Source organism: Astatotilapia calliptera, chromosome 14 (genome assembly GCF_900246225.1).
Source record: "Astatotilapia calliptera chromosome 14, fAstCal1.2, whole genome shotgun sequence".
NCBI lineage: Eukaryota > Metazoa > Chordata > Actinopteri > Cichliformes > Cichlidae > Astatotilapia > Astatotilapia calliptera.
This window is the reverse complement of record NC_039315.1, coordinates 3,147,142-3,172,064: the sequence shown is the minus strand read 5'-3', so window position 1 is coordinate 3,172,064 and position 24,923 is coordinate 3,147,142. Positions and strand designations below refer to the sequence as shown.

General features: G+C 40.6%; 1 protein-coding gene across 5 annotated transcripts in view; it reads right to left on the bottom strand.

The window, feature by feature from the left end:
* LOC113037032 (leucine-rich repeat and fibronectin type III domain-containing protein 1-like protein) overlaps positions 1-24,923 on the bottom strand; it is a 409,870-nt gene that overhangs the window by 39,708 nt on the left and 345,239 nt on the right. For 3 of the 5 annotated variants that reach the window (XM_026193741.1, XM_026193739.1, XM_026193742.1), the window contains 6 exons: positions 19,455-19,722; positions 16,768-16,968; positions 14,063-14,229; positions 9,920-10,160; positions 4,218-4,430; positions 3,485-3,795 (listed from right to left, as the gene is read on the bottom strand). In XM_026193741.1, the coding sequence (XP_026049526.1) occupies positions 3,485-3,795; positions 4,218-4,430; positions 9,920-10,160; positions 14,063-14,229; positions 16,768-16,968; positions 19,455-19,709 (1,388 nt within the window). In that variant the 5' untranslated portion in view covers positions 19,710-19,722. Of the gene's footprint in view, positions 1-895; positions 2,791-3,484; positions 3,796-4,217; positions 4,431-9,919; positions 10,161-14,062; positions 14,230-16,767; positions 16,969-19,454; positions 19,723-24,923 lie in introns of those variants that run through there. The other 2 variants (XM_026193744.1, XM_026193740.1) reach the window with 2 other exon arrangements.

Sequence of the window (24,923 nt, the reverse complement as noted above, 5' to 3'; positions counted from 1 at the left end):
CACAACCTCTAGAGCTTGTAGCTGCTCCCGGATGTAACCCCACTGCCACCTTAAGCCCATCTGTCACTCCTACCTCACCATTGTCTCGCTGTCCTCATACATGTACACATAATTCACACAATTGTGACCTCTCCAACATCGTGTTAAGCAATCTGGTGAAAGTTTACTGCCCTCCTTCCTACATATACCTTCACAGGTATGTCATCTGTACCAACCACCTGTCCACTCTTCCTCCTTCTTAGTTCTCTGCTCTTTCCTGCAGCCATCCTCTGCTCTTCTGTTTTCTTCATCCATCAGCTTCTTTCCAGCTTGATCTGTCTGTCTAGACAATTGTTAGAAGTCATTTTCTCCTTTCTTATATATATTTGTTTTTTGCATGATTTTAAACTAAGAAGGAAAGCAGCAGCCCAACTATAAAAATTCATCATTCATTCGATATGTAGTTAATTGTGCCTAAAGTCTGTGTAGATATTTTTGCTTTCATATGACACAATTTGCAAATATTTCTTTAAAAGAAAAAAAAATAGAAACAAAATTTGAATCCTCAAAGCAGAATTTCATGACCTAGTGGATGATGTTGCACAGATGGTGTGCATTTCTGTAGTCTATATTTATGACATACACTGTTATGTTCAACTGATAAATTCCACTCATGGATATATTAATAACAATGGTTATTGTGAATTTAAGACTAAATAAAAGTTTAATAAATAAAGTTTAATGCATAACACAATCCATGATGGTTCTCTGACTATATTGTTTTTGTAACTCGATACATTTACAATCACAATAGCAACAGTTTTAGAAGTTACTCACAAAGATATTAAATTAATTAATTAGAGTCAAAGAAATAACAGATTACAATGTTTTGAGTCATTATTATATACTGCAGTTCTCTTGTGGGTGGAGATAAAAAGAAATCAATCTGTTTGAGTGGGCTGTGGCATCTCGTTTAGCCTGCTGACATCAACCTGCCTGGCTTTAGCGCTCAGCTGTGAGCACAATGCTGTCCTGGTCATGGGGAAAATGATCACATCACCCCCACAGTTCAATCTGAAATTATGCGTTTAGATGCTAAAAGTGCTCCCTCCATTTGTAGGCTTGAAAATTGTCACATTCATGTCATTGGTGTCTGGTTAAAATGAGAATTAAGGCTGCAGCCACATTTCAAACTGTCATCTGTCACCCCTGGAAATGTTTTATAATGACCCTCAATTATGTATTCTGGATGATGTTGCTAGGTGACCACACTGGCTAAGTGGCTAATGGGATCAGCCGGTGGTCACTCAGAATTGTGGGCTTTAAGCCGGCCAACACTCAAAACTCCCTAAGAAAACCACATCTGGTGATAAAGATTCCATCATCGAGGATGGGCTGCTTATTTGCCTTTTTCCACAGTGTTACAAAAAATGCATTACATAGATTCATTCATTACCATTTCACTATTCATGTCTAGTTTACATTGCTAAAATATAACTATTGTAGCAGGACTTGTTTTCCATCTGCAGTTACACTGACTCTTTCACAAAGACATTTTTCGTTATACAAAAATAGTAAAAAATGTTTGATAGCCTACATTTTTTCCACGTTGGGGTTTGCAGCTCTGCTGGCTGCTGCGGCTTCCTGATTTCCCAGCAGGATGAGTCTGACTTCATCTTATCTTCCATTATCACTTCCCCCCCTTTGTCTACACCTGTCTGATGACTGAATCACGCTGAGGAGCCACACTTCTCCATAAAGACCCTTGCGTGAATGTCTTTATTAGCAGCCCTACGCTGGGGTTTTTTTTCTGTCTACATTTGAATCCTCCAGGAAATGGATTAAGGACCAAATTAATACCACTTATTGTGACAATGTCATTACACCCTCCAACTGAAATGTTAGCTAAAGTGCTGATCTGATATCTGCTGCCTGAATCCAAATCAGTTTCTCAGTTTACTCCCTCTTTATTTCTCAGTGAGCCGCTCACTTCCCCACACCCTGAACAGCCTCCAACATGGCGGAGAACATGCTTATAACTGCCCACTCAGGGATGATGTGTGTTTTGAGCAGTCAGACAGAAGAGAAATCGCTCTCACTTTCTGCCCTTACTTGTGGCTTGTAGCACAAACACAAACAGCAGAATGAAGCGGTGAGAGTGCACATAAACATAATTACTTAGCAAACTCACCACTCTGTCAACTTACACATCAAAACATGAACAAAACAACATGTCATACACTCTCTTAGAAGAAATTTTAGCTACTACCACACAGAGACCGCCATATGCAGTACTTCACACATGACTTCTAGCTATACAACAGCTGAACCGCATCATACTTGCAATCTCATGCCTCATGCCTACAGTGTTACCTTGGCACCCTGGGAGTCCAGAAGCAACCACCTTTCTGCAATGAGAAAAATTGCTGGATACACGGTATGCAAGCAGTATGGTGACAGGAGGTATCACCCTGGAGTAAAATTTATAAAGTGGATATTGGTGCCGTCAAAAAAAGCAGATGGACTCACAGAAAGGCAAATGAAAATCAATGGTTATGACAATTTGCATATTTGTGATCAAGAAACTGACCTCACAGCCGATTGCCCACCCTCCAACTCCAGGTTGACAAAATCCCAGTTGCTTCATTTTTCTTTTGCTTTCTACTTTCACCTCTGAGGTGAGAAAGCAGGTCTTCCACTGCTCTGATCTTAAAGCGTGTGGCCTTGTGTGACCTGGCCACGCTAAGATCTCTTGACGTTGTACTCTCCAAACAGACACCATGAAAGTCTCCTAACTAAAGTTGCAAGACCCTGCAGAAGAGACCCTGGTTAGCTTAGTACACACCACTAACAAGGTGAAAAGGTTTAAGTTTAAGTTGTTCCTTCATCAAGAGCAACAGAACAAGTTTGCACAGTGCCATGAGACCCATGCATGTCTTTGGAACCAGGCCTCTGGAAGGATAGCATCAAAAAAACTAGAACTAAGAACTAGAACCCTGAATGAGCACATCAGCCTGACAGACAGACATAATCCCTAATACAACAAACTATATTCAAGGAACATATGCTGGTAAATCTGTGCAAATGTTGTTGTTTGATTGTAGGAATGGTGCCAATTTGCTATGTGTAAAAGATTAACAAAACAACTGAACTGAGGTCACAAGGTTTCCATGACGTCCTGTGACCAACCTGTAGTCCAAAAGGAGCTGATGATGTAGGGGCAGCAGACACAAAGACTCCACTGGGGTTTCTACACTGGACTGCTTTATTTCCCAGTTCAAGGTATTTCAGTGCAAGGCAGTAATAAACACAGTAACACCTACTCACCCATCCACCCACCCACCCACCCACCCATCCATCCATCCATCCATCCATCCACCCACCCACCCACCCATCCATCCATCCATCCATCCATCCATCCATCCATCCATCCACCCATCCACCCATCCATCCATCCATCCATCCATCCACCCACCCATCCACCCACCCGCTATATTTTTCTTACCTGTATATGAGTATATCATCTGTGGAACTGTTGTACTGGATCTGGTACATGCGCACTCCTGGTATGTGGTTCTGTGGAGGCCATCTAATGGTGGCAGAGCTGGACGTCAGATCCGACACGCTGACCCTGTGCTGGTCAGAGCGGGCCTGGCCTCCGCTGATATTGGATTTGATGGACGTAGGGATGTCTGAAGGCCCCGGGTCAGGGTCCAGCTTGGGGTCAAAGTGTGGAGAAGGGTTCACGACTAACTCGACAGGAGCAGTGGCCTCCCCGGCAGCATTGGACGCTATACAGGTGAACTTTCCAGAATCCTAGAAATCATTTAAAAAGATAAGAAAAAAGCCAACATTTATCCAAATTATCAACCTCATAAATCCAAATTATAATGAACATTATTTTTATAGTTATTTTGTTTTCATATAGTAATGTACGTTTTCTTCAATAAATGAATAAATAGGTTGTTTTAGTAAAAGCTGTTTGATATATATATCTACCAAAATGCACATTGTACAAATTTAAATTTACAAACCACGATTTGTTTGTTTTTTAACAGGCTTGAACAAAAATAGCTTGTTTAGTGACAATCTTGTATCAAACCAATTTTAAATGAGTTACTATTCTGCAAAATGAAGGCACCAGAGCCAGTTACACTTACTGATGCAGCATTAATCTAGCACATTTATAATAAACCCTTGCATATCTATATTCCTTGAAAATGAAAGTGCTTCTCTACCTTGACGGAGGCCTTGAGAATGTCAAGGGAACCATTCTCGTAGCAGATTGTTCTCGATGTGTTTCCAATCAACTTCCCATCTGGACTGACCCAGTGTGTTGACGGCTCAGGGTCACCGATGGACTTGCATCGCAGGCTGACTTCCTGACCCTCCATTACAAACATCTTGGAGGTGTGGCGCGTTATCATTGGTGGCTCACAAACAAACTCCTCCTATGAGGGGAGACATGAACTCTCATTTATCCAGAAATGTAATTGTTAGATAGATACAGCTAAATCGGTAAACAACAGATGGAACAGGTGAAATGTATCCAGTGGGATTAAAGTGCATCTTTTCATGAAAAACAATAATTTTTTTCTGCTTCTGCTAACACCAGCAGTGCATTCTTCCAACAGCAGAATACAGAAGGAGTTTGGTTGTTTGCACATTAAGATTAAGAGATCTCAGAGTTTCTCAGCCCTTGCATTATTTAAAACCCACCCACTGGCACCTAAGCCTGTGTAAAGCCAACCAAAACCCTGGTGGAGTATTACTGCGAGGCCAAGGAGGGGCAGCCGAGGCTTATCGGGGCTTACTCATCATTCCTACTACTCAGCAAGTCTCCGAACCTTTTTCAGGGTCTTTTTTTACCAGCAGAGATGATTGCTGACCTGATGACCACTGGGCTGGAGCGTCAAATAAACCACTAGGGCCTTTCAGTCCTGTATTACATTTTGACCCTCAATTGCTTCTGTGAATCTCAGAGTAAAAGACTGATTGAATTGGGTTGTTTCCCAGCGTGAGCATGTGAAAGTGTGAAAGTAGGAGAATGTGAAGTCAGGGCCTTGAATGAAAACTAGTATGAATACTCGTTCACTTGCCTTACAGAAGTGGATAAACAAAATATCCTGTTTGTCCCACTAAATTCAACTAGTACCAACTCCCCCTTGTTGTCCGAGAATATTTAAGCATCAGTCAAGAAACAGAGCAGATGGAAAGAGCAGCCGAGCTGATGCCAAAGCAGGAATTCCCTGGCTGACCGACTGCTGATGTCTGACCTTTGTTGGAAACTGTGGAGGGTTTTTGTTCTTGCAATGGCAAAGAGGCTATTAACTCTCTGAGTATTAATATGCCCACTCACTTTGGTGACACAGTGGTCTCTGGACAAACCTCTTCACGAGGCTAATCCTCTTAGAGTTATCATACAGCACCTGAATCAAAGGTCTCTACATCATCCTCTTTAAAATGATACCAGTTAATCCTATCTTCACCTCAAAGTGCACCTCCACTATTATCCAGGTAAAAAAAGTGCTTGGTATCAGCCACTTTAAGGGAACAACTTAAACTTTTATTGTTTTTTTTTATCTGGTGTGCTTAGTTTTAACACCAGCAGCAACAGCAGATCTGCTTTTTATTGTTTTTTTTCTGCCTTTTATAATATGATATTAATGCATTAATATACAAACATGAAAGAGAAAAAAATTGTAGTATTATGGCCTTTCAGGTTGTAGATATTAAAGTCAGGTGTTAGTGTAGAAATACTCTTGTCTTCTGTCTTCTTCTTAGCTCAAAATGTATACGTGAAGTGAGTAGAAAGACTACAAACGGTCATGGATGCCTGTGTTCTCATACACCAATGACATCACAGCAGTTCTTTTGCCGGGTACATGCCCAAAAATTACACTACACTAAAATCTCGAGTTTGAGTTTCAACAGCTGCTGTTTGTGGCTCTGTAAAGTCAACTTTTAATGCAATCTGCAGTGTTTTCAGCCAGAGATGTGCATGGCACATTGTGTTATGTACTTTTTACAAAACACCCTAACCTTAATCCTAACCCACTTTTTACTTCCACATTTCTTTTCGTTCCTCTGCTGAAGTTTAGACTGTAAGATATGTCACATCAACAACAACAAATCTGCCAAACTGACAAGACGACAGTAAAATTTGATGCTCAAAATGAACCAATCCACCTCGAACGAGGATACAAACAATCTCAAGCTTTTGGTAAAAGTATGTTTTTGTATTTGAAATCATATTTATATATGAAACCGTTCTTACTCCCAACGCGTAACATACTGACGATTTGTCACGCCCCGAGGCGTCCCATAAAAACGCCAAAGGTAACCTTCTGCATCCTATGATACGCGCCAGTGTGGATGGAATCCCATAGAATGACTCCCCGGCAGTAACACATGTTCCAGCCGTGTTTTTAACCCTAATCTTAATCCTAACCACAACCATAACCTTATCCCTAACATTAATCATTAAATAGTGTTTTCCAAAGCGATTCACAATGAGAAAGTAAAATAAATGTACATGTGTAGATTCATTCCAAATGGTTCTCATGTTTCTGAATACGACATTGGCTGTGTTGTGTGTTACGTTTTGGGATGAGAACCTGTTGTATGTATATATATATCTATTAGGGGTGCAACGATACACAAAATTCACGGTTCGGTTCGGTTCGATACTTTGGTGTCACTATTTGATATTTTTTCGATACAAAAAAATGTTCATGCATTTTTAATTTGTCATTTATTAAAATTATAAATATATATTTTAACTCAAAAGTACAGTTTTTAAATTTAACCCTAACCCTTGTGCGTGTTTTTTATTTTGACAGCGAATGCACACCTGCAGACCACTTATGTGCAGCCCTGGTTATTTAGCTCGTCATATTGCAGCCACAGAAATTCTTTTGTCCATGAAACCATAAGGCTGCACTTTCTTTTTGCCTCATAGTCTGATTTGTCATAACTTCTCCGTTTTGTGGTAAGCTTTTCTTTGGCTGTCACTTCTTCACCCCGACCTGTCTTATTTGGCTCAGCAAAACTGAAATGCTTTTACACGCTCACTCACATAAGCTCAGCGATTCTCTGCGCGATCAACCTCTCACATGTTTAAGCTGCGGGAGATTTCACTTGTCATGTTTGCATAGTAAGCTAACGATTAATAAGACGATGTCAGAGGAATTGGTGCACAAATTATCATCACTCACAGATCAGTGCTGTCGCTCTCTATACACAGTTCGCACGATTGCAAAGTGAAAGCAAAAAAACAAGCGCAAATTCAAACGCGACTTCAATATGTCACATATTGACAGTGGCTCACCGATGCCAATAACATAATTACCCAGCTACATTTCTGAAAGAATGCAAAAGCATTGACATATATTTTTCGTACAATAGCCTGACGGGCAGGGAAGAGATAGATTTTGGTAGCCCGACTGAAAAAATCGCTAGCTCCGGGACGTCGGGCTAGCGATATTGCAAGCCCTGTATCTGATTGAGGAATCACTCATCTTTGGAAAAGAGAGTTTATTACAGAGAAATGTCTCTTTCCAAAATAAAAGCTATACTATCCGCTTCTTCTGGGCTATATTCTCAGCAGCATAAGGAGAATCATGTGCTAACAGCTGTCTAAATGACTCGGCTAAAGTTAGTAGCATGCTTGTTGTTTTTGTCTTTGCACTACGATGATGTCGGCGTAAATGTGCAGTCATATTCGTTGTGTTCCCACTAGTGCTTTCAGGTTAATCTCATTGAAATGACCTTAACGCCACAACATGGCAAATCTCTGTTAACGAGCTACCGCCGATCGCTCCGTGCATGGGGCTAGACGGCCAACACGTTAACGAGCTAACTGCGCTAACACACTAGTTCACACCAATGTAACGTTTAGCTAATTCGCAATCTCCCTGTGAAATAACTGGGTTGTTTCTGTCCAGACGTGTGGTCGTGAGTTTTAATCGTGAACTTTACTTTAGTCCATGACTCGCTTACCTTCAGGGTCATACGTCACATGAAAACCAAAATAATTCCAAACGCCAGATCTGAATGACGTTCAATTTGCCTGTTGCAAGAAGAGCTTAACTTCTGTCTTGCTAGCTTGCCCTGTGCTCTTCCTTCTGACTATGCTGTCTGTGTTGAGCGCTCAGTGGATCTGCGCTGGACAGTGCAGCCTAGGCGGAGTAGTCGAACACAGATTCACTGAGCGCTCAACACAGACAGCATCGTCAGAAGGAAAATTGATAAAATAAATTACAAATGTTGTATTGTACATATGCGTACCGAACCGAAAGCACTGTATCGAAGGGTTCAATATCGATATCGTTGCACCCCTAATATCTATATATTAATATATAAAGCATGCTTGATTTTAGAAGGATGATTCAGCTCAGCATTTCTCTTTTATGATTTACTGTGAAAAGTAGTAGAAGTATATAAATGTGCAATAATACATACGTCGGTGATGATAATGGCACAGTTCATATGCTTGCTTAAATAGTGATTATTTTTACAGTTTTACTTTCAGGAGAAACTGAGCGTGCTGCAGTGAGCTATTGCAGTTTTCTAACATATCACAGTGTTAAATATAACAACGCTAACAAGAGAAAGCTGACTTTGTTGGGAAAATGATCGGGACTGCAAACATACTAAATGACAGAGATGTGTTCATTGTAAAAGTAGAAAGATTTCTGATGTTATGTAGGCACTGTTAGAGTTAACATCTTTTATTTTTCTGCCTGTTTATATTTTATTTTAAAAAAAAGCTTTTGTTCTATTGCATTGGTTTGCCTTTGTAACAAGTCTCCAGGGACTCTCCAGGGATGAAAAATAGCTTTGTCGCCACAGTCGCTGTAATGTTTATCTAATGTGTGGTGTCTCTGTTAAATAAACCAATAATAATACATGTATATGGATAAAAAACAAATATTGGGATCCATCTGTTTTAGTTTTGCCTCTCGTGGCCTCATTTTACTCTGTGCTTCATCACTGTGGCTCAATAAACCATATCCTGGGTTTTTGCTAGAACATAAGCCTAAACTTTTCCTCTATCATATAATATAATGAAACTCAGTCTTTCTAATGCATTTTTGCAGACCTAACTCCATGACTCCACACTTTCAGCAGAAGGTTCACTCCGCTGTGACACCAACCGTCTGGCCTGCTGATATGTCCTTGAGAAAGAACGTGATTATGTCTCCACTGAGGGCTTCAGTTAAAGCAGCAGAAAATCAAATTTTGCTCTGTGGTTTAATGGTTCAAGGCACCAAAAACACTGAATTACACAATGAATATTTAAAAGTATATATTTTTGGTTTGAATTAAGGGTAATGGTGACTTGGAGCTCATTAAGTATGCCCTCCATGAGTATACACTTCAGACTGTTATCAAAAAAATGCATTCTTATAATTTAGACTCTAGAATCTATTACCAACAGTAGTGAGTTTGTTCTTACACAGTAGAAACCTCAGAGCATAAAAGTAATGCCAACACTGCAGTTCCTCTCACTGCCATGAAATGTTTAGAGCCTAATATAAAAATGGTTTTGGTCTCTATAATTAACTTAACCGTTTATAACAGCTCTATAAGTAGATTTGGATTTTTAAAAAACACAACTATTATTGTGCTATGGCCACTTCATAAGACCTGTGGCTATAATAAGCTGCATGGTGACAGCCAAAAAGCTGGAGTCTGCAACAAAAAGATTGACATCAAGGTAAAAATGTATCAACACTCGTAGAGGTTTAGCAAATTGCAAATGTTACATTTCTGACCTATCATTTTAATTACTTTGGCTTAAGACTCTGTTAAAAAAAACGTAAATAAAATAGAGTGCTTTATGTTGCTTTTGCTTTAGTTAACAAACAACATCATAGTGTGTTAATTTGCAAGGTTACAAAATGAGGTTTTAAAATACACAATAGCTTCAGCAAACCTCTCTTATGGTCCAGAAGTATTTGCCAGCCAGGTCTTTAGGTGAAGCGCAGGTCTCCAGATCGTCCTCTCTGGTCAGCCTGCGAAGCCAAACCAGCTCACAGTTACAGTGCAGAGGGTTCCCGCCAAAACTCAGCACCAGCGCTGTAAGAGGAGAGCCCTTCATCTTGGCGTACACCGGGATCCGCAGGAACAGTGGGTCTGGAGGTATTTTCTTCAGCTTGTTAGAGGTCATGTCAAGCCTGGTGACACAACACAGAGAGTTCATATTTTTCCATCACAGCTATTTTTCTGGCAGTTTTAATGAAAGCTTTGAACATTCTGGAGATTAGAAGAAGATCCATGCCATGATCCTGATCATGAACCTCTTCAGAAACAAAATAATAATTATTATAAATGTGGTGAAAATCTATGTGGATGAAGTGGGAGGAGAGGAGATGGGTAGTTCATCGATCAGGTGGGTGGACATGTCCAAAGGTGAGATAGAGGGATGGAAGGAAGAGGAGAGAGAAAGGTCAACGATAAGGGAGAAAGTGTGGGGAGGGGAGCTGAACACGGCTGCACTCAGTCAGCCAGCAGTTCTGCTCTTCTGTCTTGTTGGATTGTAGTTAAAAGAATCACACATTTCTGCAGAAGGTTATTAATCTCAACAGTGTTTCCACACATTTTATTTTAGAAATAAAAGAAAAGTCTGTAAAGTTGAGAAAAATTTTTCCCCTCTCTGGCTGCCACTGAGGAGAAATTCAGTCTTTAAAAAACGGGCCGATTCAATCACTTACAGTTAAATAAAAAAATAAAAGCCACAATCATTTCAAAAAGCAAGTAAGTCTTCAAACACACACAGAGAATAACCCTTGTATGTAGACGACTGCCTCCAAACCCAGTGTCATGTGATGAGGTGAGCCAGTATCTGTCATACACCAGTGGGCTCCTTTACCCCCCTGGATGAGACTGCCCTCGCCTGTGCTGGAGGAAAATGGGCCTATGTGGCTGTCGTGGGAGACAGGAATACTGGTGCCCCATTCCTGTGACTCCTGTGACATGCAGAGCGACGTGGTTCCTTGTTTTTGTATTCACTTCTGAATCACATTTAGTCTGACCATTCACCCAGAACCACTTTGCTTTGGAAAAGCTTAACAGGAGCAACTTGCCCCAATAACATAGTTCTCAGAATCACTTTAGGATATAATTCCCTCCATCCTGTTAAGATGTTGATCCCTGAAGGGATCAGAGGCTGCAGCTCTCAGACAGTAAATGGTGGAGTAGTCTGGGTGGTGAAAAGTGGCTGCCCCAAGTGGAGAAGTTCAAGTATCGCAGGGTTTGTTCATGAGTGGTCATGAATGAAGGGAGAGTGGAGCAGGACACTGACAAATGTGAGGTGCGATAGAGATAGTTTGCATTTTCTCTCTTTGCCTGCATTCTGGAGGTTTCTTCCTGTTAAAAGGGAGTTTTTCCTCCCCACTGTTGCCAAATGCTTACTCATAGAGAATCAGTGTATGCTTAAATGTGCTTTAAGGTCTAATTTGTATGAAAAGTACTATAAAAATGCAAGTCCAGCCAGCACTAGAAAATAGATGGTAAGAAAAATGGTGCACAATTTTTGTCCGATCCAACACACAGACTCACGAGTGACATCAAAGGCAGTTGAAGTCTTCTCACACGTTCCAAACAGCATGTAGAAAATCTGAAATTAAAGCTTGTGACCGCATCACAAAGTGACATCAGAAGGAAGAGACCTAACAACATACAGATATTCCATGGTGGCTTTTCCATCAACCATTCGTCGTCTCCGAGGATTGAATAGTAATTTTCCTCAGCAAAACATTGGGCCCGGTAATAACGCAGGAGAGTCAAGCTTTCACTGCTGTCAGCAACAAATACAGGAAAGTGTATTTCCCTTTAGAAGGTCCCCGCAGAAATATTCACCAACAACGATGACTTAACAAGAAGTTAATGGCTGTGACAGCAGCACACAATCTGCACTTGACAAATTTCAATTATGTTATTTCATGTGCAGCAAGCTTGTGGTGTATTATTTGTGAGTGTGTGTGTGTAAAATATATGTGGAGGCAAATGTTCTCCTGTGCACCAACAAACACTGAGTAAAAGATTTGTCTGCAGGGCAAAAATATCTAATTGAACCTTTAAAAAATGCTTGAATATTTATCTATAGTTGCCTTTAAAACATCAATCAGGGACTTGAATGAAAATTGATTTCAGCTAATGAGCTTTAAATGCTATTTTTTGCCAGTTGGGGGGAAATTACGTCACACGTAAACTAGCTTCAGCATAAAAACAGCATTTTGATTGGGGAGCTGTCACTGGTGATTCATTGGCTTTTAGACAGGTCTGCTGTTGTGAATCACATGCTTGACTATGATGCAAGAGCATTTAGACGTTTCATTAATTTTTTTTAAAGAATTGTATCCTTCTTCCCAAAAAACATTAATTTCAGCCTTGTTTTAAAGACTATTTATCTTCTGTTAGTTTTTTCCCTTTTACACATAAATGAGTGATCATTGTTAATGAGCTTTAAATGGCATTTTGTGCCTCTTGACTGAATTTACTCCCCATATAATAAGAGCATTAATGCAATGTTGGCATTTATCAGTCAATTATAAGATTTTCTGGAGTTTGGATTGGGACTGGAGAGCACAGAGCACTGCAAACATTTAAACAGTGTGTAACCAGCTCTAAGAACAGAGACATGGAGAAGAAGTCTGCCTGCAGAGAAGCAGTCCAGGTCACTATTTCAAATCCCCGTTGAATGAGGGCTGCAACAATTACGATCGTCCAATATTGACGTGCCTGCAGGCAAAATGCTGAACCTGCAGCTGCTCAGGTGAAGGCGTAATACAGTCCTGGTCATAGGGGGCATTTCTCAGGTTCAGAGCATAGAGCTGTTGAACAGCTTTCCTCCAAAGCGAGCTGATACTCAAAGGCTTAATTTCCATTAAAATGAGCTTCAAAACTGAAGGATTTGCTGTGTGATTTTAGTTCCACCATATCGTAAAAGAAACTCAGAAGAATTAAGCCATATATATAAATATGTAAAGCTCTTTGAGTTGTGTGTGTGTGCATGTATTAATAAAACATAATTTTACCAGGTTTATTTTAATTTTAAAGCCTCAGTGCAAATAAAAACTCATGCACATAATGTGTATTCTGGCAGGACAGAAAGAACTCTTTTAATAAGCCTTTTATTCTTTATCCATTCAGATATTTCTGTCACTGGAATGATGGCAGCTTTAAATAATCTTCCTAGAAATGAATTTTTTAATACTATGAATTTTTTCCACAGTTGTTATAATTCTGCCTTTCTATCTCAAGCATATTTAACCAGAAATGTTCATGTCCTAAGAGCATATTGGGTTCTTCAGCTGCTGCATGTTTCACTGTCTTTGCCAGCTGGTTTCTGACGGTGTCATCGGGGCAGACATAGGGCATCAAGCTGGCTTGGGAAAGCCTTGGAATACCCCAGAAGAGCTAAAGAGAGACTGCGGGATGAGGGCTGTCTGAGCACCTATATATAGACTGTTCTGTCACGAGGGTGGATGGATGGATGGACTGGTGAGGCTTTTAAGGTTTAGAGTCCCAAGATTCTTTTTCATTTGGATCATCTTCTACACTCTCCAAACTTGACAAGCAACCTGAAGCTCCTCCCCTTTCATCCCCTTTCTACTGGTCATTAAGTAAGTACACGCATTAGGTGGACCATGTGTGTAATAGACACGCTGGTCAATGTGTCCATTTCACGCTTTGCCTCTCCAAAATTCGAAATGCACACACATGAAAACGTTGCATTAAGTTGCAGAAACAGAAGCCAACATGTAAATAATCACTGGAAGATGTTTAAACAGCCATTATTAAGTCATTTACATGGATAGACATATTAATCCAAGGACCCTGAAATGTGCATACGTTTCTTGCTCACTAGAGACTTCGTGGCTTTAAATATATTATCTCCCCCTGCTGCGAACGCAACTTCTGCATGTCCATTACACGTTTCGTTGTGATACTGATTTGTGTAAGTGCAGGTGAATGGTAATTGGCAGTTTAAATTAAATACAGCTGGAGCTTTCATTTTCCCACTTCCAGTCAAACCCAGGCAGGCTGCAGCACTGCAGTGTTATGTGATCCTGACCTGGCCAGTTTGTGCAGGTTGGAGAAGATTCCCTCTGGGACGCTCTCTATGAGGTTGTGGTCCAGGCTGAGGGTGTTGACACTGACGAGCAAAGCAATGGTGTCCCAGGGGATTTCCACCAGGTTGTTGTAGCTCAGATCCAAATCCTCCAGAGTCTCCAGGAAGTCCTGTGAGGGCGACAGAGGCAGGATGCTATCAGTGACTTTAAAGGCTCAAAGTGGTATAATTAAAAAAAAAACAAGCATGACTTTGCTTTATCTTCAAGTGCTGAAGTATAGCATTAAAGGGTAAAGAGACAGATAATAAATAAGAAGGATATAAAATGGAAAAGAGATGAAAATGAAACTTGCAAATAAAAAAGGGAAGAAAAGAAGGAAGGCCCAACAGAAAAAAATACAAAAAATTCCATTTCCAACAAAAGTGGGGGAAATAAGTACAAAGAAAATCTTTGGTATGATAAGAAAAGATACAAATTTAGAAATAGAAAGAACGAAACATCCAGATGAACAGAATCATCTTTCTGGGAACTGAATCCAAACAAAGAAAAAATGAAATCAGTTACTGCGGTCAGTAGTGTACACTCCAAACCAGGCTCTTCTCTCTAATTGCCTCTAAACAATTCTCATAATGTGGACATAGATGAAATGTCACGAGTCAGCACACATTCCAATGAGCAGAAACACAAAGATGGAGAAGAAGATGAAGCTGGATTGAAGGAGCGCAATAAAAGCCTGGCGATCAGCTAAAGTGTTGTTGCTGCTGTAATTGCTCTCATAATTCACACAATCAGGACAGTGTTTGAATGTCACAATGCCTTGATTCTCATTACAATAATCAATGCTTTATTGCTTTTTCAACAAAGGGAATCTCATTTCTCACTGACAAAAGAAACTTTAAGAGGCGTGAAGAGAAGTTCAAAGACAGCAGAACAGAGTCCCAACCGTTCCACGACTGTCCTCTCAAGAAAATGACTGATTTTGTTCAAACTGCTGAAAATAACTGTTTATGTGCAGTTTAATGGTGGGGAATCGGTGCTTGAAATAACTGGTTTTCACAGTGGGGACTGGAGTTTCCTACCATCATGCCCCAAAGCCAGTAGACGACGATCTCAGCCACGTGCAGCATGCTAACGAATAGCTTACAAATGAAGATGATATTTGTCTTGTGTTCCCATTTCACTGATTTTTGTTTGCTTCCTTCAGTGTTAGGCTCACAGTATTACCAGTATTTGTACACAAACTGAACACATTGTTATAAAGTTTGGCTATCTGCCATTGTGACATTCTATACTTGGTTATATGTCAGAAAATAAGTGAGAGTAGATCAAGGTTAGTGTATTGTGTTAATACATTATATTTATCTATGTTGGAGCCTCTTCCTTAGAGAATGTATATTAGACTTAAAGAAGAAGACGTTCTTCATGTATATTACCTGGCAGTGACTGACTGTGATTGGACAGCTGCAAACAAAATATACACTGAAGTCTCGTCAAGTGCAGTGTGTTGATATTTTTATGCATATGGACAAAAAAAATATCTTTTTTGTGTGCTGTCTGCAGGATGTTTGAAAACACTTGTATTTAAACTACATTTAGTGGAAATTGACTCTGAGTGCTGGATCTCAAGGGACTTTTAGTAAAATCAACTTTTAGCTATTATTATGATTTAGTTGGAGAAACAGCACTTGTTCTTAGATAATAAAGTCTTGAAAGTGAGAGCGACATGAAGGAGGAAGGAGGAGAGGGTCAAAGCCATGTGTAAAATGAGACACTTTCTGATACAGCGAGTGAGAGCGGAGCAGTGAGGGTCGGACTAAAGTTCAGACAGTTCAATCCATTAGTGAGGTCAGAGTTCACGTCACTCTAGTTTATCTTCATGAAATGTCCGCAGAGGTCTGTGAGCCAGTCCTGAGGGGACACTTTTAGTCCTTTAATGAGCAGAGAAAGGACAGCATCATCAAGACGGGGGACACGGTTTATTCTAGGACCGGGTTATTAAAAAGGTGTCCAGCTGGGTGGCAGAGTGAGGCGGGCAGGCAGGGCTGGCTGCTTCTGCTGAACTTTCGAGTTAGAGCCAAAAATGTTGTCTTACACAACACTTGACCCTCAGCACTGAAACTTTTCATTAATGACTTTGCAATAACTTTTCCACTCACGATCTTGGCTCTTGTGTGAACGCTTGGTTGACAACGAATGTTAAAAGCACCGATTAAAATTAGTTGGATTTAAAACACTTTGTTAGTGTAATTTGGGCTTACCCAGAGGAGCTGGTGGCAGCAGAAAGAGCAATTTAAACACTTCTAAGAGTTTTGCATCCTTTATGTGAGTGATTTTAGTTCATTTTCAGAGCAAGTTCTTAATTACACTGTGAAATGGTTTTGCGTATTGAGAAGCAGAGCTTAATTTGTAGGACCGCTAGGATTATTTTTTAAATTGAAATCATAATTTTAAAGCTACTTAATGTCCGAGGTTAAATGGACATTTTTGTCCCTGTAGTTTTATTTATGTGTCTAGATTTTGGCCCAATTTCTGATACGAAATTAAATTAAAAAGTTCTTCTTCACGTGTCTTTGAGGACACGATCAAGATGGGGATTTCCGTTCTCCAGAGTTTCTTTACTGGTTTAATAAGAGTTAAAATATTTTTACATATTTAAAAAATATACATTTTCTCTGCATGAGCTGGATGTTCAGCTATGCTTTAGTACCTGAAAGGCTCCCTCTGATATACTGTGCAGCTGGTTGTTGGCCAGGATGAGGTGCCTCAGGTTGACCAGGCCCTGGAAGTGAGAGTCATCCAGCACGGTGAGGCGGTTGGCATCCAGGTGGAGGGCGTGGAGGTCCTGGAGATCGGCAAAGGTGTACGGCCTGATCTGGCTGATGGTGTTTCGACTTAGTGTCAGGTGGATCTGGACATGCAGGAAAACACAAGATCCACATTAAATGACCCATTTTCATGTAAAACACCAACACGTTGTTTGTTGCCAACTCAAAAATGGTGCAAAATGGATAAAAGCAATCTAATAAGGTTCACTTTGGCATATTTCTGTGTAGGGAGGTAAGTGATAGCTTATGAGTCACCACTTAAGATATAATGTTTAGTTTGAGCAGGTTGAACTCGCGGGTCTGTGGAGATTAAACTTGTATTTAACCTTCCACATTTTTTCATGAATGATACTAGTAATTAACGTGAGAGTACAATGGGTCAATGAATGAGTCCGGTATCCATTTATACTTAAAGCTATCATTAAAAAGCTCGCTGCTGAGGTCAGGAATTGCAGTCTGCTTAATACCTCCACTGTACACAAAATATGAGTGCAAAGATGCAAAAATATATTCGATTAACACCCAAGAAAGGGTCAATCAGCCCCCACACATTTCGAATCTGCTGTGGAAATGAGCCTCGATCACAGGGGACATCTGTGGCGCTCCGTCACGCTCATCACCAAACGATTAGAGCCTCATTTCCCACGTTTCCTTGTGTGTGAGCAAACATCTTCCATGCTGTTGTGCTCACACTAGAGAGAAAAGTTATTTTTCACACACTAAGGAAGTCTCCAGCTGTGACGAGTGTGTCTATTTGGTGCGTAAATATGGTGATATTGGTGGTTTTCTTCTTGAGCTGCGTGCAGTGAAGCCTCGTTGCCCCCATTACTGTGATTACGGTGGGATTAATTAGTGAAATCCATTAAGATATCAGAAATGTCACCTCAGTCAACATGTTATGCTGTAAGGGGCAGATGTTCCTAATGTTTTCTGAGCTCTCTGTGGAATAAACATGACATGTTGCCTCATTTCTTACTTTCACATTCAGAGTTTTCTTTACTCTGACTGATGAATGCTTGCAAACCCTCCTCAGATGCTATCACACCATTAATCTGTGATGCACGGTTTATTTCCGAGTTTATTTTGAACTCCAGTGAGGCACTTTACTCTTTCTGTACTGGTTACTCTTTTCTGTCAGGTAAATGTACTTCAAATAGAGGTGTCCTCAATTTCTGCATTTCTGCCATAGGATGCTGCACGATGAGTCTAGTTTTTGACCGACGGTTTTACAAAGATGCAAATATCATAAATAAAAATATTAGATATGATCTAACTGTGTGACAAAACCCTGTTCTAGATAGTGTTAGAAAACGTGTATTTAAGTATCACTCTGGTCTGTTGCTCTTTGTTTGTTGGGTCTGGATGGTTCTGGCAAAGACTTGCAGGCTTTTTGGGTCAGCATCTTTATGTAAAACATCATTCACCCTGTTTCATTTCTGCTACTGCAACATTACAGAGACACAAGGACGATGATTAAATTAAAGTATTTACTTCATTTTGCAGTAATGATGTGTTTCAGTGTAAACGTGTTCATTTCACGTCTTAACATGGGAGTTTATGGACCTACTCACTTTTGGAGCCTGCCTCAAGAGGCCATTAGAGGAACTACAGTTTTTGGCATTACTGCACTGGCTTCACTTTTCAGCCCCGGAACAGGTTGCCACTTGTTCTCTACTCATGCATTACTTTGTCTCTTATGCTCTCAGTTTCACCACATATACTCAGAGAGGAGCACACGAAATGAAGGTGAATTGACATAATGGGCCATGACAACAAATAATTACAGGCCAATGCAGGTCAATCATCAACTCCTCAAAAGGAGGATGGCTGCAGTGTCAGGTGGGACTAGTTACTCTGTTACTCCGTTTCAGAAGTTCATTAGCAAAATGGGAAACTCCTGTAACGAGCTATTTCACGGCATCAAACGCTCTCTGTAAAACCCTGGAACCTGTTCAATGTGGAAAATGTTCCATGATTAACACTTTATTGTAATGTCACTGCGTGACTGAGACTTGACAGCAGAATCGGGTAGAGAAACCTTCCTCCAGTTGATCAAAGCTGTTTTAACTCTGCAGCTTCAAAATGTTGCATTTAACTTAAGAATGACCGCTGCTGTTCATCTGCAGCAATCCAGTCAAGCAGGCTGGGAGATGCTGAAGTACAGGATTACTTTTCCCAATAAATTCAAGCATAACATTAATAACCTATAACATCTTGCATGAATCTGAACTGTTGCTGCAATATAACTGAAGTAATAATGGGCACTGATTCATCTCTGATGGCTTAACAAGTCTTTTGGCTCAGTGTGCAAAAAAATGTAATTCATGTAAACAAAAGGCTGTTTAATAAGCTAATAAGTAGAGCACGGTTGAGTAAATATAATCAATATGTGGGGCAGCAGTAACATAAATGTTTAGAATAACTTGGTTGCTGTGATCTTTTTCATGCAAAGCTAAAACAACATTAAAAAAGAGTTTCCTGGCAGGAGCGGCCCAGGTGGAGCCTGCTTAGCAGAAGGAAGCTACAGTACAAACATGAATGTGAAGGTGTTAAAAAAGTGAGCTCTGACCAGGCTGGTCATGTTGGCGAAGTCACGGTGCCTCAGCGTCGTAATGAAGTTGTCCATCAGCCTGAGTTCAGCCGTCTGGCGGTCAATGTTGGGCGGAACGAAGAGGAGGCCTGTCTTGGCGCAAAGCACCGTGTAGGACGGCAGCAGATTCTGGCACGTGCACCGCTTCGGACACAGCATGGACGAGGAGCAGGAGGGGAGGGAGGACAGGAGGATGAAGAGGAGAGGGCAGACCAGCAAGGAGATGATATCCATGGCTGCTCTCCTGCTGCAACAGAGAAATTAGGAACACATCAGTTCATGCAGCAGCACACACTCAAGTATCAAACTGGACTTTAAAAACACCCAGCAGGGGACAGAAATGACTTCCAGAGCATCAAATTAAGAAAAAAAACTGCACTTGATCCAAATCGGCGCTCCTTGGTTTGATTTAAAGGGTTGGTTATTCAGCAAAGACAGTCAAACACTGCAGGATGACTCTATAAATGATTATTCATCACTGCAGAAAACACGCTGTTTTTCTTCTTTTCTGCTTTTTTTTGGCCGTACACAGCAACAAAGCAATATTTCTTTTATGCATCTTTTTCCACAAAAAGTTTCAAGAAAAGAAAAGTTTTATATTAAAGGATAGAGGAGACAAGAGATAGATGGTTAAGGAGATGGGAACGGGAGGGGAATCAGAGACGCTGAGGTAAATGAAAGAATTTAAGAGCATGTTATTGCAGCACTTTCCCTTTTTTTTGCTGAGTGAGTTGTCCTGGGAAAGTGAAAGTAAACAGCATGCATACGACCAATTAACCTCAGCGCACTCTTATGATTGCAATCTAAGTAGAACATTAAAGAACACAAATTACACAGTGTGCAGTTGTCTGCCTCACTTCATAAATTTCAGAGATGTTTTTGTGCATGAAAATGAGACCAAACCAAGTTTCCCAGCCATGGCAATAAAGGAATACATTTACATTCATATTGATTTCGCTGTATGTTTGTAAGTTCAACTCGGCGGAGCCCTGAATAAATTCATATGAAGAGAAAAGGGAAACACACAAAAGCGGGAATGACACACGCAAAGGAAAATCATGAGAACGCACACACTCATTCATGCATGCGTGCGGACTCCCGCATGTGCACACACTCTGAAAAGTTCTTCTGAGTTAGATGCCGAGCGACTGGAGGAAGGTCGATTGCAAATAACAGCGGAAAGAGACGCGCTCTTTTATTTATGGTGCAGAAATATTCAAACTGTGCCTCAGCCTGCAGCACAGAATACAGAAGAGGAAGCGTCTGTGTCCTCATAACATGGTAGAGTGCAGGATACGGAGTTAAATGTGAGCAACTAATGAGAGAGATGTAATGGAATGAGATAAATTCAATGGAAATGATGAGGAGAATTCAAAACCCAACTGAGACTACACCCAAATGTCAATGGGTAATTCAGGAGTGTGCACACGATGGGAATTCAAGCGTTCAAACAATAATGAGCGCCGAACGGCGCTCACAAATTTGTCACGTGAATGAGAATCTCAAAGACGTTTGGCTAGGCTCAGGGTAAACGAAAAAGTTTCATATGTCGTATCTGTGACTCATCCAACAGAAGGGTTTCATTGATTGACCAGGAAGTCCTGCTGATATCAAAATGTCTTTAAAAGGAGAGACCTGGCCGAAGCAGCAGCAAACACAGCGTGACAGTATGAGCATGTGCCTCCTCGAACCACATACATTCAGATCTTTATGGAAATGTATTCCACGTCCACGATGTACATTAACAATACGTGCATATGAACAGCATGCATGAAAAATGAAGCTCAAAGAGGAGCATGGCTTGGAAGCTTGTTTCAGTTTTAACTATCACAGAGTTTCCTGCAAGTTGTCAGTGACGACTACCAAATTATAATAAATGTAAAGGTGTGAGAGAGAGCATAGAGATGCATGACTGAATCAAATGAGTTTAAGTGTTATCAGAACAGAAATGCGCTTCCCTTTTTTGTCTGGACCCTTTTTTAATTTGCAGTTTTAAAATGGTTTTGATCTTTGATGGAGGACAGTCCAACTCTACAGGCTTGAACTTGACAAAAAAAGAATTGAATTCAAATGGTCACCCATACATATGCAACCTGTTCTCATTCCTAGGGCATGAGCACTTGACATGCTGGCTGAGGGAATATTGGACACTGAGAAGGAATGGTCCACTTGTTTGGTTCAGCAAAATATGCTTGTTTTTGTTAAAACACACATTAACAACATTAACATTTAGACTGGATTCTGAACTCCCGGCGCAGATGCCAAGTAGCACCTTGTGGTTGGTTGTTGGCGTTTTAGAGAACAGCAGTAATTGATGCCTGGGAGAGAGGATGAGCTGTGAGAAAGCATTTGCCCTCTTTTCCTGATTTTTGAATAAAACATGTAAGCGTGACAAATATTGTCAGGACCAGTGAGTCCACCTCTGAATGGGTCAAAAATACAAATTGAATGGTTTTGGTGTGGCTTAGTCAAAGTTTGGACTTAAATCCGATTGATTTTTTTTTAACTTTAGGCTTTAAACTGGCCGTTCATGACTGAAAACCCTCCAATGTGGATGAATTAAAACAAGTCTGCAACTAAGGGTCAATCAAAATTCCTCCACTGTGACGTGAAAAGGCTCATCGCCGATTATCAGAAAAACTTGACCGCACATTTTCCACACAGTGGCAGACAGGTCTGAGGAGCTCTTTGTAATAAACGAATCATTCAAGTAAAAGCTAACTGCATTTTACAATTACTCGGGTCATCTTTGTCTAACTTTAGAATTATTTGGGTGATCTAAAATATGTAAATATGTAAAAATAAATCAGGAAGGGGGACATGCGCAGCGCTGTATATGTGCTGGACACATTAAACACAGAACACTGTTGGTGTGAGGCAGAGGTGACCAATTATCTCTACTGTTTCAATTTGTTTACAGCTCGTTAATATACACTGTTTCGTACTTTTGCAGGTTTTTCAGGTGCCGTAAGATGTTGGGTCTCTGAAGAGCACTGGTGCTCTGAGAACAGATTTAATTTGTTTAGTCAGGCCAGCTTAGCGTGAGAAAAATGCAAAACAGTTCTTTTTCAGACTACAAGCACTTCTCAATCTCCGTCGCTCTCTCTCCTCTTTTCATCACTTGCTTCTCGACTGAAAGTGCTTCTCATTTCAATTGCATTGCCTCTTTTTTCCATCCTTCTACTTATCTTTCTGCCTGCATCATCCCATCATCCCTCTCTCAAACCCTTTTCAGCTGTTTCCTGTCACCTCTCACTTCTGAGACTGCAGACATCCCTTCATTCCTCTTTCCTCCCATCCTATCATCATTCTCTTCCTCCATCTGCATCACTGCCTCTATCCATCCTTCTGTCTCTCCATTTTCATCCCTGGAAGAGCATTTACTCATCTATCTCTCCACATGACTTACATGTCCATCCCTTTCCCCTCTGTGCATCTCTCTCAACTCTCTTTGATCAACTCCTTCTTCATCCATCTATCCTTACCACTAATTTTTCACACTGTCATCCTCCTGTCATCTCCCCTTCTATTCATCGCCTTTGCGTCATTCTCTTCCTCATATTTAAAAATAGTATGTTACATGTTTGGGATCTGCTGCTTGCAAAATAAAAGGAACGTGTTGAGCAACATGTCCTCAGATGATAAAGAAATATGCAATTTAACATTAAAATGATCATTTGTATGTTGATTGAACTTCATGGTTTGCCGGCCAGACCTGAGTTAAAGTGACCTTCAAAGAAGCAGGAGGTACTATTGAGAGCAGCGGTACTTCTACTTGCCTCTAATTTGTTTTGTTTGGACCTTGGGATAAGATCTCAGACATGGTCTTGAAATTCTTACCAATCACATCTTGGCATCTTGGTTTGTAGCGTGTTAGTGTGAGGCTATCGAGTTGCAAACGCCGGGACTGAAAAATGAAGCCTAGTCAGAAAAAACTGCAGTTCTTGGTTTGGCCACATGAGGCTGCCTCATGCGTCTCCCATGTTAAATGACCAAACTTAACAGCGTTAAGCAACACATTTACCACCTGATACAAAAGAAAACCCCCTGCTAGGCATGATCTCAGCGAATTTGAGATGCCGAATACGTCCACCATTTTCAAAACAACCTGTAGTGCTGCAGCTTTGAGCTGCATAATAACTCTCATTCCAACATGCTCCTAATCAGGATACTTGCTAATTAAAAAAACAATTATGACGATGAAAATCATCATGATGAGCCAAAAGTTTCAAACTGTAGTAAAATGTTTGAACCTGAAGAAGGTACAAGTGGCTGGAGTCTATCGCAGCTATCACAGGGCAAGAGGCAGGGTACACCATGGTCGCCAGTCTGTCGCAGGGCTAACACTGACAACCATTCACACCTTGGCAATTTAGAAGTACCAGCAAACCCAACTAACTGCATGTCTTTGGATTGTGGGAAGAAGCCGGAGCACCCGGAGAGAACCCACGCAAACACGGGGAGAACATGCAAACTCCTCACAGAAAGACCTGAAGGTGGAGTCAAACTCAGGACCATGAATGTGTGAACCAACTTATTAATGCATTTTCACTGGAAAACTCGACAAAATCAGTGGGATGAAATCTCAGGGAAGTGCAAATATCTATAAAAATGTCTTTTTGCCAGTCCATCCAACCAAATTTTGAACGTCAGAGCAACCTAATATTCCTAAAATGCCATTATTCTTTTTGCTCCAAGACCACCTCTGCAAATGTCACAGCTTTGTAAAGTGGTGAAAAATCCTACTAATTATAGTAAAATATGGTAGTGGGATAAGCTTCTCTTTGGGGCACTCTAAGATGCGCTCAAGCATGCGGTTCATGGTTGTCAGCATGCAAACCATCAGCTGTTCCTAAAGCTGACCAAGTACTTTTCTTTCCTAAAATACTTTTCATTTCTTTTTCAGTTCAGTTTTATTCATATAGCACCAAATCACAACACCACAGGTGCTTCACATTGTAAGGTTTAAACGTAAGGTGTTGATGTCTCTAGAGTATTTTTTGCATTAATATTGTCAATGAACAAAGGAAAGCTTTGACTGTGTGTCACATACATTTTGTCATTCATGATAAAAAAAAAAGTGCCTAAAGAATCACAAGAGTGAGCAGAAATCACACAGAGAAGTCACAGAGAATAGTGTGGATGTATAGGCTGAAGAGAGAAATAGAGGAAAGCCATTGAGTGGGTGGGAGCTTGATGAGAGGACAAGAGCAGAAGTTCCTTTTTCCAACCAGCTGGTGGAGATGTTTAGCTACAGCTTCAGAAACATGAGAACACACACGCCTGCAAGTGCACACACACAAACATGCAGACTCAGGGCTGAAGCAAAGTCAGGCCACTGTGCTAAAGCGATGTGTATACTGCAGGAACAGAATGAAGACGAATGCTGCGAGAAACAGAGAATAAAACACACAAGGTAGAGCGACATCTGACAACTGAAGCATGAGG